Below are 12,104 nucleotides of genomic sequence, written 5' to 3'. Positions count from 1 at the left end.
ACCCAGCAAAAGCCCAGCTCTCCTCAGCAGCCGCAGCCGCAGCCCCAAAACTACCATCAGCGTGCTCACATTGATTGTTTCTGCCCCTCTTATCCTGCCCACTGGTGTGGTCTTAGCCACCCCTGCTACTATGACGTCAGGGGTTTCCCATGCCGGGGATGCGGATGCCCTACAAACACAAGCGAATGCCTTTCAACAAGCGAATCCGATCTCGCGACTCTGACAGACTCGATATCGGGGAGCAGCAGCGATACAGCTTCGAGTGTGGGCTATGATGTTGTTTATAGCACAACTGCCTCAAGTGAAGCATCTTTGTCTTAGACTAGGCCGCAAAATAGCAATAGCAGGGTTGGGATTGCAGGTGTCTGTGTCTTACACTGTTAGAGCGCAGGGTACCAAGCCTCACACACCAAGTCACACCCACACCTTTTGCCTTTCAACTTCGGTCACCAGATGGGCTTCTGGAGTCACATGTAGACAAAGTTGAGCTTAGGTTACGAGAATTCTATATATGGATACTAGAATAAAAAATGAGCTTCGAAGTATAAGGGCAATGAGCAAGCCATCAGTAAAAAAAAAAAATAGTTATGACGTATTATGGGCATTTTTTACGACAGAAAGTATTAGGCAAGACACAAAGTGCTGGAACGCCTGGTCTGTAGCTGCTTGTTCTCGATATCCGCCACAAGGAGTTGAGCGAACTGGAAAGCCAGGGATGAAAGGCCTGTGGCCAGCTAGAAGTATCTAGGCCTTGCTTCCAAAGTCCGGAGGATTTCGACGCGGCGCCGGATTTCAATTAATCCCCTGGATGCAGCAACAAAGCCTCTAGTCCCTTCCCGCATTGCTTCACCTCGTACATGGGGTGCAGGTTCCCTTGCATTTGCATTTAGCCAATAAGTGTATGTAGATGGTGATTAAGTTGCTGCAACCCACAGTCAACCCCAACCCAGTTCCTAGATGGATGGCTCATGCACTGCTACTCAAAAACCGCAAAACGCCCGCATGCACCTACACCAGTTCTTCTACTATAACGTCCTAAACAGGCGTCGCATCCCTCCGTACTATGCCAAGTCAATAGACACACAATTTAGCTTCCTGACAGCTTACACATTGCAGCTGTATGCAAATGCACTGCAGACCTAAGTTGAGCAAGCTGAAATTTACAGTTCTGGATCTTCAAAGCACTTAGGCAGCTGTATTTGAGTGCTCAATACAAAATATAAATCGGCATGTGAAAACTAACCTGATAGCAACTGGCAATTAGTGGCGCAGGCCAGTCTGGCTGGGGTCTCAAAAAAACGAGTCGAGAAGAAGAGAAGAAGAGAAAAAACGCCAGTGGGGGGGGACCAGGGGGGCGATGAGATCACAAAGTGATTTGAAAGTAATCAATCCTCTTAAAGTGAAGAGAGAAATATGTGTCTGGGCATCGCAAACTACATCATATTTCTTTGGCCGGTGAAGTGAAAGAAGAGTGTAGTCACATGGAGAGAACAACCACCTTAAAAGTAAAGGCAACCGCCTCTTTTCTGGACGCTTGTCTTCTTCCCTTATTTATTTTTTTCCCCTCCTTTTCATCTCAACATATATTTTCTCTTCTATCAAACATTTCTTTATTTTCGTCATCATTTCTTTCACCTTTTCCAACACATCTTCTCCCTTAACTTAACGCTCTATATCATATTTAAGCCCTTTCGTTTCTTTGTCCAACAACAGAAACTACCATGCTGTCGCCGCCGCCTACCAACACGGTAGTTGCTAATCGCTCGAATATAGCCTCTTTCCGAGACCGCTGCACCTACCTCAAAAACCGGCCTTACACTGGAAACTACCGTAACTACGAGTACGACTCCACTTACAACTACATCTGTGACCCCAGAGCTGAGGACATCCGCAGCTTTAGCCGCGATAACAGCTACGACACTTACGGCTCCCAGTCACTGAGTAGACAAAGCTCAAGCGACATCGTGGTCACCGAGGTCCCCGCGCCACTGCGCCCTCGCCCACGCCGGGCCTTAACGGCTCCCATAAAGCATAGACGCATAGAGCATCCTGTGCCTGAAGAGCCGGCCTTTGAGCCAGCCCCCAGGCACCGGTATAAGCGTGACCCTTCGCCGGCGTCCCGCGACGAGCGCCTACCGCTAAAGCTTTCTCGCTACACAAATACCAAGATTAGGCCTTGGCTGCCTCCATTCCCCATGTATGCTACTCCACTAGTCACCACCAAGTCTCGCTCAAGTACTAACCATGCATCGTTGACAAGGAGCCCTGATGTCCACGCCTTGGTCTCTCTCGCTGCGCACTACTCTAACCGCGTATACGTCCCCGTATCACACACTGGCGATGATTGGTTGCTCGCCACCTCCTCGCCCTCGCCCTCAGCCTCTACTCGCACTATTGTGCTTGCCATCCGCGGAACTGCCGGCGTGTCTGACTGGCTGACAAACTTAGCCATGCATCACGTGCCCAGCAACGGCTTTCTTTCCGCAGCCGACTACGTGCCTGGCTCGCACCGCAGGAATCTCTTTCACGAGGGTTTTCTCAACCGTGCCCGTAACATGGTACGCTCTGTTGCCCGTCGCCTGCGCCGGGTGCTTCTACCGCTAGCCAGCACCAGCGAGCCGCTTGATTTGCTCATCACCGGACATTCCGCTGGCGGTGCCGTAGCTGCTCTGCTGTACATGCACATGTTATCAAAGCCGGCGTGGGAAGGTAGCGAGTCTCGCTCCCGCTCCCGCTCCCGGTCGCAGTCGCGCTCCGAGTCTCGAGGACGTGGCCGTTCAGCAACGCCCCCTCAACTATCAGAGCTACAACTTCTTGCACCGTATCTGCGCCGCATCCACTGTATTTCGTTCGGCGCACCCCCAGTCTCCGAGATCCCGCTGGCTCAGCCGTCGGCAGAATACACGGCACGACACGCACGTGGCGGGCTCTTTCTGGGCGTCATGAACCACGGCGATCCCGTAGTGCGTCTGGATAAGTCATACGCAAAGAGCCTGCTAGAGCTACTCGCAACTTCCGGGAGACATCAGCTGACGCGCGAGGGCAACGAGCTCAGGTGGCGTGTACCACGGCCGGAGTTGTTTCCAGCGGGATCCTTGGTCTTACTCCGTCCATGGGGGGACAACGGAAAGGAGGAGGAAGATAGGAGGAAGGTTAATGATGTTGTGGCGGAGCGAGTGGGTTTGCAAGACTTGCAAAAAGTGATGTGGGGAGACATCAGAGCCCATGCCATGGAGCTGTACGTCGATCGGGTGCGGATGCTGTGGAGGCCCAGGGATTAACCTTGCTTGACTTGATGTTGGACTTTTGAAACTTTTATACATCTTAGATATGATAGACACTAGATTGGTGGCGCTGTTTTGTTTTTGTTTATTCGCTTGTTTTTTTAGTTGATATAGCTCTTTGTTTCACGCTAAATACGTATTTAAACTAAACCGTCCCTTGCTTGCTCCTTCAATTTTACCCACAGCTTGTACCCTCTACTCTTCATAGCTTCGTCAGGCGGAGCATCACACTCAATTCACCCATAGCCTGCTCCTCCTCGGCAATAACCTCGCGAGAATCGCCCTCCTCCTGTGCTACCAGTTTGCCACGCAACGCTGTGATGAATGTTGCGGACTGGTTCTCAGTAACAGCCACCAGGTCGACATTCTCAGGGTTCTTGAGGACGCGGTACTCCATGCGTACGTCATCTGTTGACATCAGCCCAGCCTTTTTGCGCAGCTTTTGGATACGAGAAATAATGTCACGTGCCATTCCCTCCTCGGCAAGCTCAGCCCGCACTGTACGGTCAATCAGCACCACCATGTCTTCAGCAAAGCCAGGCTCCCACTGTGATGGGATAGCAGCAGCAGCAGCAGCACTGTCGGGCTTGGCCATGACACGGACAATCACCAAGTCGTTGCCATCCAGATCAATACCGCCAACGTTGATCTTGCCCTCCTTCTGGTAGGCCTTGAGCTGGTCCTGGGTCAGAGCCGGGAGACCCTTGCGCACCACCTGGACGTTCTTCTTGAGCTTCTTGCCTAGTGTAGGCCAGTCGACCTTGGCCTCCAGGATAACGTTGTATTCCTCAGCTTTGGTGGTCAGGATAACCTCACGAATGTTAAGCTCCTCCTCAATGTACGACGACAAAGACTTGACGTCTTCCAAGACCGCCTCATCAGCGATAACTACAAGTGTGGCAAGAGGGGTTTTGAGCGGCAGGTTGCAACGTTCGCGTGACGTGCGGGCCAACTGGATGACTGTCTGCATGGCAGAAACCTTGCGCTCGATATCCTCATCGAAGAGCGCCTCTTGGACATCAGGAATGCCAATAAAATGCACGCTGCGGGAATCGGCGAACTTCCCGAGATCCTTGTCGCCCAGGAAGGGCTTCAATAGGCTGTAGATGTGGTCCGTCAGGAAAGGTGTGAATGGAGCCATGGCACGCACCATGGTGAAAAGCACCTGATACAGGGTGTTGAGAGCAGCGTTAGAGTCCTCAAGACCTTGGCTACCCTTGAGACGCTTGCGGTTGAAGCGGATGTACCAGTTGGTCAGGTTGTCAATCATGCTGAGCAGACGAGGTACAACAGTGTACAGACGGTAGCCCTTCATCTCCTTCTCCATGAAGCGCAGCAGCGACTGGCAGTCAGCCAGAATCCAACGGTCCATGACATTGGTGATTTCCTCAGGCCTGATGGTCAGGTGGGCCACAAAGTCGCAGTCGTTGGTCTTCTTGTATAGGGCGGCCTGCTCGGAAAAGAAGCGGTATGAGTTCCACATGGGAAGCAGCACACGGGTAACAATATCCTTGACACCAGCCTCCTTGAAGCGGATAGACTCGGCACGCACAACAGGAGAGTTGATTAGGTACAAACGTAGGGCATCAGAGCCGTATGAATTGAGCACGTGGGAGGGATCGGGGTAGTTCTTGAGACGCTTGGACATCTTCTTGCCATCCTCGGCCAGTACAATGCCGTTGACGATGCAGTTCTGGAAGGGCGAAGTGCCAAATAGCTTGTTACCTAGAACGGTAAGAGTGTAGAACCAGCCACGGGTCTGGTCTAGACCCTCGGCAATAAAGTCGGCCGGGAAGCGCTGGCCCTCAAAATTGTCCTTGTGCTTGAAGGGAAAGTGGTTGCTAGCGTAGGGCATGCTACCTGACTCGAACCAGCAGTCGAAGATTTCATCAATGCGACGCAAAACACCCTTGCCCTTCTTGGATGGGATGGTGATGTGATCGACCTTATCACGATGGATGTCGGTCAGCTCGCCTTCATAGCCGCTCAGCTGCTTCAACTCCTCAATGCTGCCCACACACACAATCTCCTCGTAGTCCTCACTGACCCACAGAGGAATAGGCGTGCCCCAGTAGCGGTTACGCGACACGTTCCAGTCGTGGGCGTTGGCAACCCAGTTACCAAAGCGCTTCTCCTTGACCACTGAGGGAACCCATGTGGTCTTTTCTAGGTTTCCAAGCATCTGGGGGATGCTGTCGGTGACGCGGATAAACCACGAGGAGACGGCGCGGCGGATCAGCTGGGTGTCAGATCTCCAGCAGAACTTGTCAACGTGGGTGACGTTGCTCTCAACAACAAGACGACCAGTGGGGCGTAGATCCTTTAGAATAATCTTGTCGGCAGCTTTAACATGCATACCCTTGTACTCAGGCACCTCATCAGTAAAGCAGCCCTTTTCGTCAACTGGGCAAGGAGGAAGACGATCAGGGGTGATGAAGCCAGCCGCAACAGCAGCATCGTAATCTTCCTGACCAAAAGCGGGAGCTTGGTGGACTAGACCGGTGCCTTCACCCTCTTCAACATAGTCGGCACCAATAACCCTAAAGCAGTCGGAGAATGATTCCTTGAAGTAGGGGAACAGAGGCTCGTATTTCCAGCCAATCATATCCTTGCCCTGGATCTTGTCGAGGAACTTATACTTGGCTTTCTTGGGGTTCTTGTACAGCGAAGACGCGCCGGACTCCATGGTCATGTACTTTTTGCCAGTAGCTTCATCTAGCAAGACGCGGTACTCGAAGTCAGGGTGGACGGCCACCAAAAGGTTGGAGGGCAGAGTCCAGGGGGTGGTAGTGTAGATAAGCAGTGAGACATCCTCATAGCCAGGGACACCAACAATAGGGAAGGAAACGAGGATGGAAGGATCCTGAGTTTCCTTTTCGTTGGATTTAGCCTCCATCTGCGAGAGCGGGGTGCACAGAGCAGTAGAGAATGGCATGATCTGATAAGCGCGGTATACGTCGCCCTGATCAAAGAGGCGCTTAAAGACCCACCAGCAAGACTCCATGAAGCTGACGTCCATGGTCTATGGAGGAGAGAGGAGAGAGGAGAAGTTAGCGGATGAACAGGGCTAGGGCCTTGGAAGCATGGGGGGATACGCAATAGGGTCTGGCTGGTTTTCCCCAACTCACCTTGTAGTCGTTGTCAAAGTCGATCCAGCGGCCCAGGCGGTCGATGGTTTGGCGCCATTCTTGGGCATATGTCATGACGATGGCGCGGCACTCGGCATTGTACTTTTCAATTCCCATCTGCATCACGGCATCACGGCCAGAAATGCCCAGCTTTTTGTCGATCTCGTACTCGATGGGCAGGCCGTGAGTGTCCCAGCCAAAGCGCCGCTCGACGTGGTAGCCCTTCATGGACCAGTACCGCGGGATAATGTCCTTGATAGTCGAGGCTAGTAGATGGCCATAGTGAGGGAGGCCTTTTGTTTGTGGAGGGGGAGGTGTTAATGAAAGGGTCCTTGAATAGGGGAATAGAGCAATAACGGATGCCTGTTGTATGGCAGAGAGCAGGGATGTGCGCATGGGTGTAAGGCAAGAAAGAGCATACCAGTAGCTATATTTAATACACGAGTTAGTGAATGCTGGCTAGATGGAAACATCACGCGAAGTCTTCATTTTACTTACCAAATGGAGGGCCATCGTAGAAGGTAAAGCGAGGCCCATTTTCGGTGAGCTTCAGCTGGGTATGGAAGGCATCAATGTCCTTCCACTGCTTGAGGATTTCCTCCTCGGTCTTTGGGAAGCTGATGCTCATGATGGGAGACTATATGGATGAGGATCAACACGAAGCTTATTAGATCTCGTCGCGATAATCTTGCACAGCATATCTTAATAAGCCTTGGACTTGGACTGTTAGCAGCTCTGACTCAGACCCCACTCAGCAGCCCCTCTATCTATCACGATAAGAAACGCCACAATTTGCAATCAGCACGAAGGATCTTAGAGGCTCTAGCGTGGCGTAAACTTGGGGCTTGTCTGATGAGTAAGCAAACAGACCCTATGTGTCTTGATTAACCCTTGCTACTTCTGTGCTCCTATGCTCCTCCTCCTCCTCCTCCTCCTCCTCCCATGAGTCCATGTGTCCAGACGGCTATACGGCCCATACCCCCGAAAGAAAAGAGAAGAAGAAAAAAGGTTTTAAGTTCCGCTTCTCGAATTCCTTAGCCACAGTCAAGGGTAGGGTCTCTGTTGTGATGTGATTCCGGCCTTGATCCTTGGTTTGAGGCGAAGGCACAACTTCACACCAAGATACGCATTTAGCGTCCGTGTTGGAGCCTGAGAAAGAACTTAAGTTATGGATCATACGGGGCCAAAGAGAGAGCCAAGAATATGCCAAGCCTAACAAGATTTGTTTCAGGGCGTTTGAGAGTCTTGACGTGCCTGCAGGGGCCCTAGCAGCGCCTAGGCACACGAACAGGGGAAGGGTCTTCTTTGTTATTGCTCCTACTGAGTATGGTGCAAAGCTGACTTGAGGATTTGGGCATTGTTGTGGTGGGGGATGATGGATAATAGTGATCGGCCTGCAAAAGTCTTGTACTCTATGCAAGGAAACGGTCTCAGTCTGTGCACATACATACTACGACGAAGAAGGGAAAGATATCACGACAAATGCCAAGACGAAAGAAGGCCAAGAGAAAGAAGAAACAGGTGTGGCTTAAAGCTAGCTGAGAGACGAAGAGAAGACAGCAAGCGAGAGCAAAGCACATACTTTGCAAAGTTTGAAAGGTCTCTGCAGACAGATTCTAGCCTGCACCATTTGTTGGAGCTGTTGATCCGGTGTCATTGACCAGCATGTATCAACTGTTGCCTGCCCTGTATCATCGTCGCTTCGACCTGTATCAACTGGCCCCGGTCATCACCGTGGACCCCGCCCCCAAGCCTAAGCTGAGGCAAAAAAAGAAAAAAAAGCTTCTATCATAGTACTCGGCACTTGATGCTACACTAACGGGCTAGACTGGAGATCTGGAATCCAAGGGGGGGAGAGGGAGAAGGAGGTACCCTTTTTGGTTTCTTCTCAGCCGGGGCCTGTTTGGCTGAGTAGCTGATCTGACGGAGAAAAGCTTAATCCCTTGAGAGTGCGAGGTTTTGTTGTTGTTTTTTTTTCCATCTTTTTTCTTTTTAGTGCTTTTCCTCCGTCTTATCTTGTTGCTCATTTTCCACTTCATGCCTTCTTTTTTTCTATAATCTTCATCATCTACAGTGATTCGCAGGCGATCTCTCATGCACTGGATACACTTCCGTCTTTAGTCTTTCTTCTTTTTGTCTTTAGTTTTTTTTTTTTTTTTTTTTTTTCCTTTGTTATTAATCCTTCTCCCTATGTACTAATATCGGCTTGTCTTATACGCTTATACTGTTCATATATACATTGCAACCACGCTTTCACCCCTATTTTGCTTATTGGCCGGCCCATTAAGACTCATTTCCGGATGCTCTGATCCCTTTGTCCTTACCCGCCTCCCTTTGGCTTTGAATGCCACATAATGTTGCCTGTGAACTTGGCCGGTCTGCAGCGCAAAGACACGAACTCTGGATCTTCTTCTACTGAGGTAAATCTTCAGGCTGGTATCACAATCCAGAGAAACCCAAACGCCACTGTCTCATTGACGACTACAAGCCAACTATCGGTCTATCTTTCGCCACTCCCATTATCCGGTGGTGGCTTTTCTTCCTATTCCTCTTTGTCGTCTTCTTCATCCTCTTCAATAACCAAAGCGTTGTTAGCCCCAGAAGCTACTACTACACCCGCCAACGCTGCAGAGCCTACTTATTTCTCTCCTCTGCCTCCAACCAGCAAACCAACACCAGTCCAGTCCTCTGGACTGGCCCCGGCTGCGGCCTCTAAAACAACTCCTGCCCAGAGCCCCAAACCTCCGGCGCCTACAGCTATGTCTAGTGTTAGCGCTAGCTCTACTCCCAAAGGGTCTACCGTGAAGCGATCTACTACCACGTTTTATGGAGCGCAGAACCCGCAAGAAACAGATTCCAACGATGAGAGCAATGCTATAGTTGCTGCTCCGGTTGTCGCGCCTTCCTCAATACCCCAGGGTAGCCCTAGCCCACCTGGAACCAGTGATCGACTTGCGGCTTCTGATGGGAGCAGCAGCAGCAGCAGCAGCAGCAGCAGCAGCAGTAGCAGTAGCAGCAGCAGCAATGGCAGTAGCAACAGCGGCCTCACTTATGACTTTGGCTCTGGCTCTGGCTCTGGCTCTGGCTCTGGCTCTGGCTCTGGCTCTGGCTCTGGCTCTGGATCTACCTCTCCCTCAGAAACTCCGGCTCAAGATCCCAACTTCGACGAAGATCCCAACTACGACCCCTACAGTTTTCTCAAGGCAACCAACTCTGATTCAGTTGACAGCCCCTCACCAACCGACTTTAACTTAAACGTGGACCCAAGTTCCACCGACACCTTCTACTTCACGCCCTCTAGAACCTCCGATCCCAATGCCATCTCAGACTTCCATTCTGATCTACTCATAGCTACGGATAGTGCCATCTCCGGAGACCCCACCCACTCCGCCTCTGCATCATGGCACTTGGACCCTGCATCTATCACTGCCGGAACCGATATTGCTGCTGGGGCTGCGCATGAGTCTTCCGCGCCACACTCATCATCTGAAGCCCACTCAAGCGGGTATTCTAGCGATCATTCAAGTGACAACGACGACGAGAGCGAATTCTCGGAATTGAGCACTGGAGGCAAGGTCGCTATTGGCATTGGCTCTGTGAGTAAGTATTTTTCGGTTCTAATATTGTTAAGCGCCAATGCTAATTCCTCCCTAGTCAGCTTCGTCCTTCTTGTTGCAATTATTTACTTTGTCTGGAACCGCCGCCGTTACAATGTTAGCTTATCGGTTCGCCTTACGAGGACTCCATCTAATCGATCCTCGCGTACTTTGCAGGCCCCCGGCGACATTGAAAAGAGCGCTTACCTTAGCACTGACGATGAATGGGACTACCGAGCAACCTTTGCGCCGGACAGCCGTGCTAAGCGCTTCCGCCAATCCGTTAGCCGCATGTTCTCTCCGGCGCCCGTGGCTGAAAATAACGCCATGCCTAGTATTGCCGGTCCTCCTGTACATACACCGCGCCGCTCGGTGGCTGCGTCGATAGGTTGGCGACGTTCAGCCATGTCTTCCCGTAGTTTTGCGAGCGATGCAGGCAGTGCTGCGCTGGGCTCGGCTTCAGGAAGCCTACGGCGGCTACGCACACCCCCGCCGCCGATGCCCGTTAGTCCTATGGCGATGAACGAGCAGCAAGCAGCCGGCAAGGCGTATTCTCCTTCGCCTCCATCAGATGGAGGTTTCTCAGGTACGACAAGAACAGCCTCCGCAGGTTCGGTCGATGTATGGCCGCCCCATAGCTTGGCAGCTGGGGATGTCGGCCCGCAGGATTACCCACAAATACCGCCGCCTCCACCCGTTGCGGCGTCTGGATTCCACTCACCTTACAGGTCCCGCTTCTCGGGCAGATCAAATTTTGTCGGTGGTCTTTCAGAAGGGTCGAGTCCAGTACAGATGCCACTCAGATCTCACATGGTTCGGCCTCCGGCTAACGGAGAGAAATCACCGACTCTGCAGCGGGCAATACATGTCCACCAGAACTCAATAAGTGGCCCCCAAGTTGACCCTGAGAGGGGTCTTGGGCTGAATCTGAGTGACAGTAATGGACGTTCTTGGCCTTTGTAATATAGAAGCAATGGGCTGCCAATGGGGAAACAGCGTTGTTGAGCAATGGGGTTTGGGGGAGCTGTTTATATGCACGTATATATCATCGCATAGCAGCTGTCACGACCGTGAGGATACAGGATTCGGTTTAATAATAGAAGGCCAGGGAAAGGCCGTCGTGATCCAGATTAACGCGACAAAGAAGATGTAGTTATAGTTAATTAGAGTGGCTCTGGAAGCCGGCTTACTCGGTAGTTAATACACAAAGTGCCTATAAAGGAGACGCATCCCCTATGCTAGTGTTTTTTATGAATTACTGAAGCCTGTTTGATGTCATCGGCCTTGTCTATTGGGATTCAAACATGGTAAGACGGATGGAGTTATATGCAGTAAGAAAAACAAAGATCTAAGCAACGGTTATGGCGATCCCGTTGATTTCATGCAACGAAATCCATGTCTTGTGTTGTTTTTGCTGTGTTGGTGCCGCTTTTAAACTGACAGTTACTTAAGCTTGACTTTAGCTTGTAGCCTTGCGTTCTTGATAGAATTCCATGAGTACAGAAATGCTTCTTCCGAGCCTGCACAGAGTGGCCACTGATTCTTCGTGGGTTATGGGTGAGCCGAACCAATGCTCATGGGGCGGCACGGATCAACAACTGGTGCTTTGTGGGCTGGAACTGCTTACTTTTACTTATCTCCTGCTTTGTAGATGGAATTTAGGGCTACGTCCAAGATGTCTTGCTACGAGAGTACAGCGAACACAGGGCAGTACATTGCATGCAGAGGTTAGCCCATGCATTCGTAGGTTTTCCTTCATGGCTTCTCTGAGCTTGCATCAGCTTCTGCTGGTGGTATTATTATCTTTAGCGATATTTGACACTCTGAAACGCCATGTGTACGGAGTGGGGTGACTTATTCGCAAATAGATACTGATCAAGAGCGGACTGCGTCGTGTTTCTTACGCTTTTCCTCCATCTCTATGGGTAGGTGGAACTGAGGCTTTTGGGTAGATAGCTTACAATTTGTGTCAAAGTATGTATGCGCTGAGAAAAAGGTAGAAATGGATGAAGTTACTGACTTGACCCTGCCACACTGCTAATAGCTGTTTTCTCGTCGGCCCGTCTCCCCCCTTGTCCAGGGATCTTCAAACATTG

General features: G+C 51.1%; 3 protein-coding genes across 3 annotated transcripts; 2 read left to right on the top strand and 1 right to left on the bottom strand.

Annotated features, from left to right (window-relative positions):
• Positions 1-1,721: 1,721 nt before the first annotated feature.
• Positions 1,722-3,281, top strand: HOO65_030459 (putative lipase; the record flags this gene model as incomplete). The annotated part of the gene is made up of 1 exon (XM_071000423.1): positions 1,722-3,281. The coding sequence occupies one exon, from the start codon at positions 1,722-1,724 to the stop codon at positions 3,279-3,281; it is 1,560 nt and encodes a 519-aa protein (XP_070860138.1).
• Positions 3,282-3,486: 205 nt separating this feature from the next.
• On the bottom strand, positions 3,487-7,040 carry HOO65_030458 (isoleucyl-tRNA synthetase; the record flags this gene model as incomplete). The annotated part of the gene is made up of 3 exons (XM_071001808.1): positions 3,487-6,306; positions 6,413-6,705; positions 6,911-7,040. 3 exons carry the CDS (start codon positions 7,038-7,040, stop codon positions 3,487-3,489), a joined length of 3,243 nt encoding a protein of 1,080 aa, XP_070860137.1.
• Positions 7,041-8,766: 1,726 nt separating this feature from the next.
• Positions 8,767-10,971, top strand: HOO65_030457 (uncharacterized protein; the record flags this gene model as incomplete). The annotated part of the gene is made up of 2 exons (XM_071001965.1): positions 8,767-10,012; positions 10,067-10,971. 2 exons carry the CDS (start codon positions 8,767-8,769, stop codon positions 10,969-10,971), a joined length of 2,151 nt encoding a protein of 716 aa, XP_070860136.1.
• Positions 10,972-12,104: the final 1,133 nt, after the last annotated feature.

This window comes from Ceratocystis lukuohia (genome assembly GCF_044167205.1).
Source record: "Ceratocystis lukuohia strain C4212 chromosome Unknown Supercontig3_pilon, whole genome shotgun sequence".
NCBI lineage: Eukaryota > Fungi > Ascomycota > Sordariomycetes > Microascales > Ceratocystidaceae > Ceratocystis > Ceratocystis lukuohia.
Note: the sequence above shows the minus strand (reverse complement) of the source record. Positions and strands in the feature narration are given on the sequence as shown.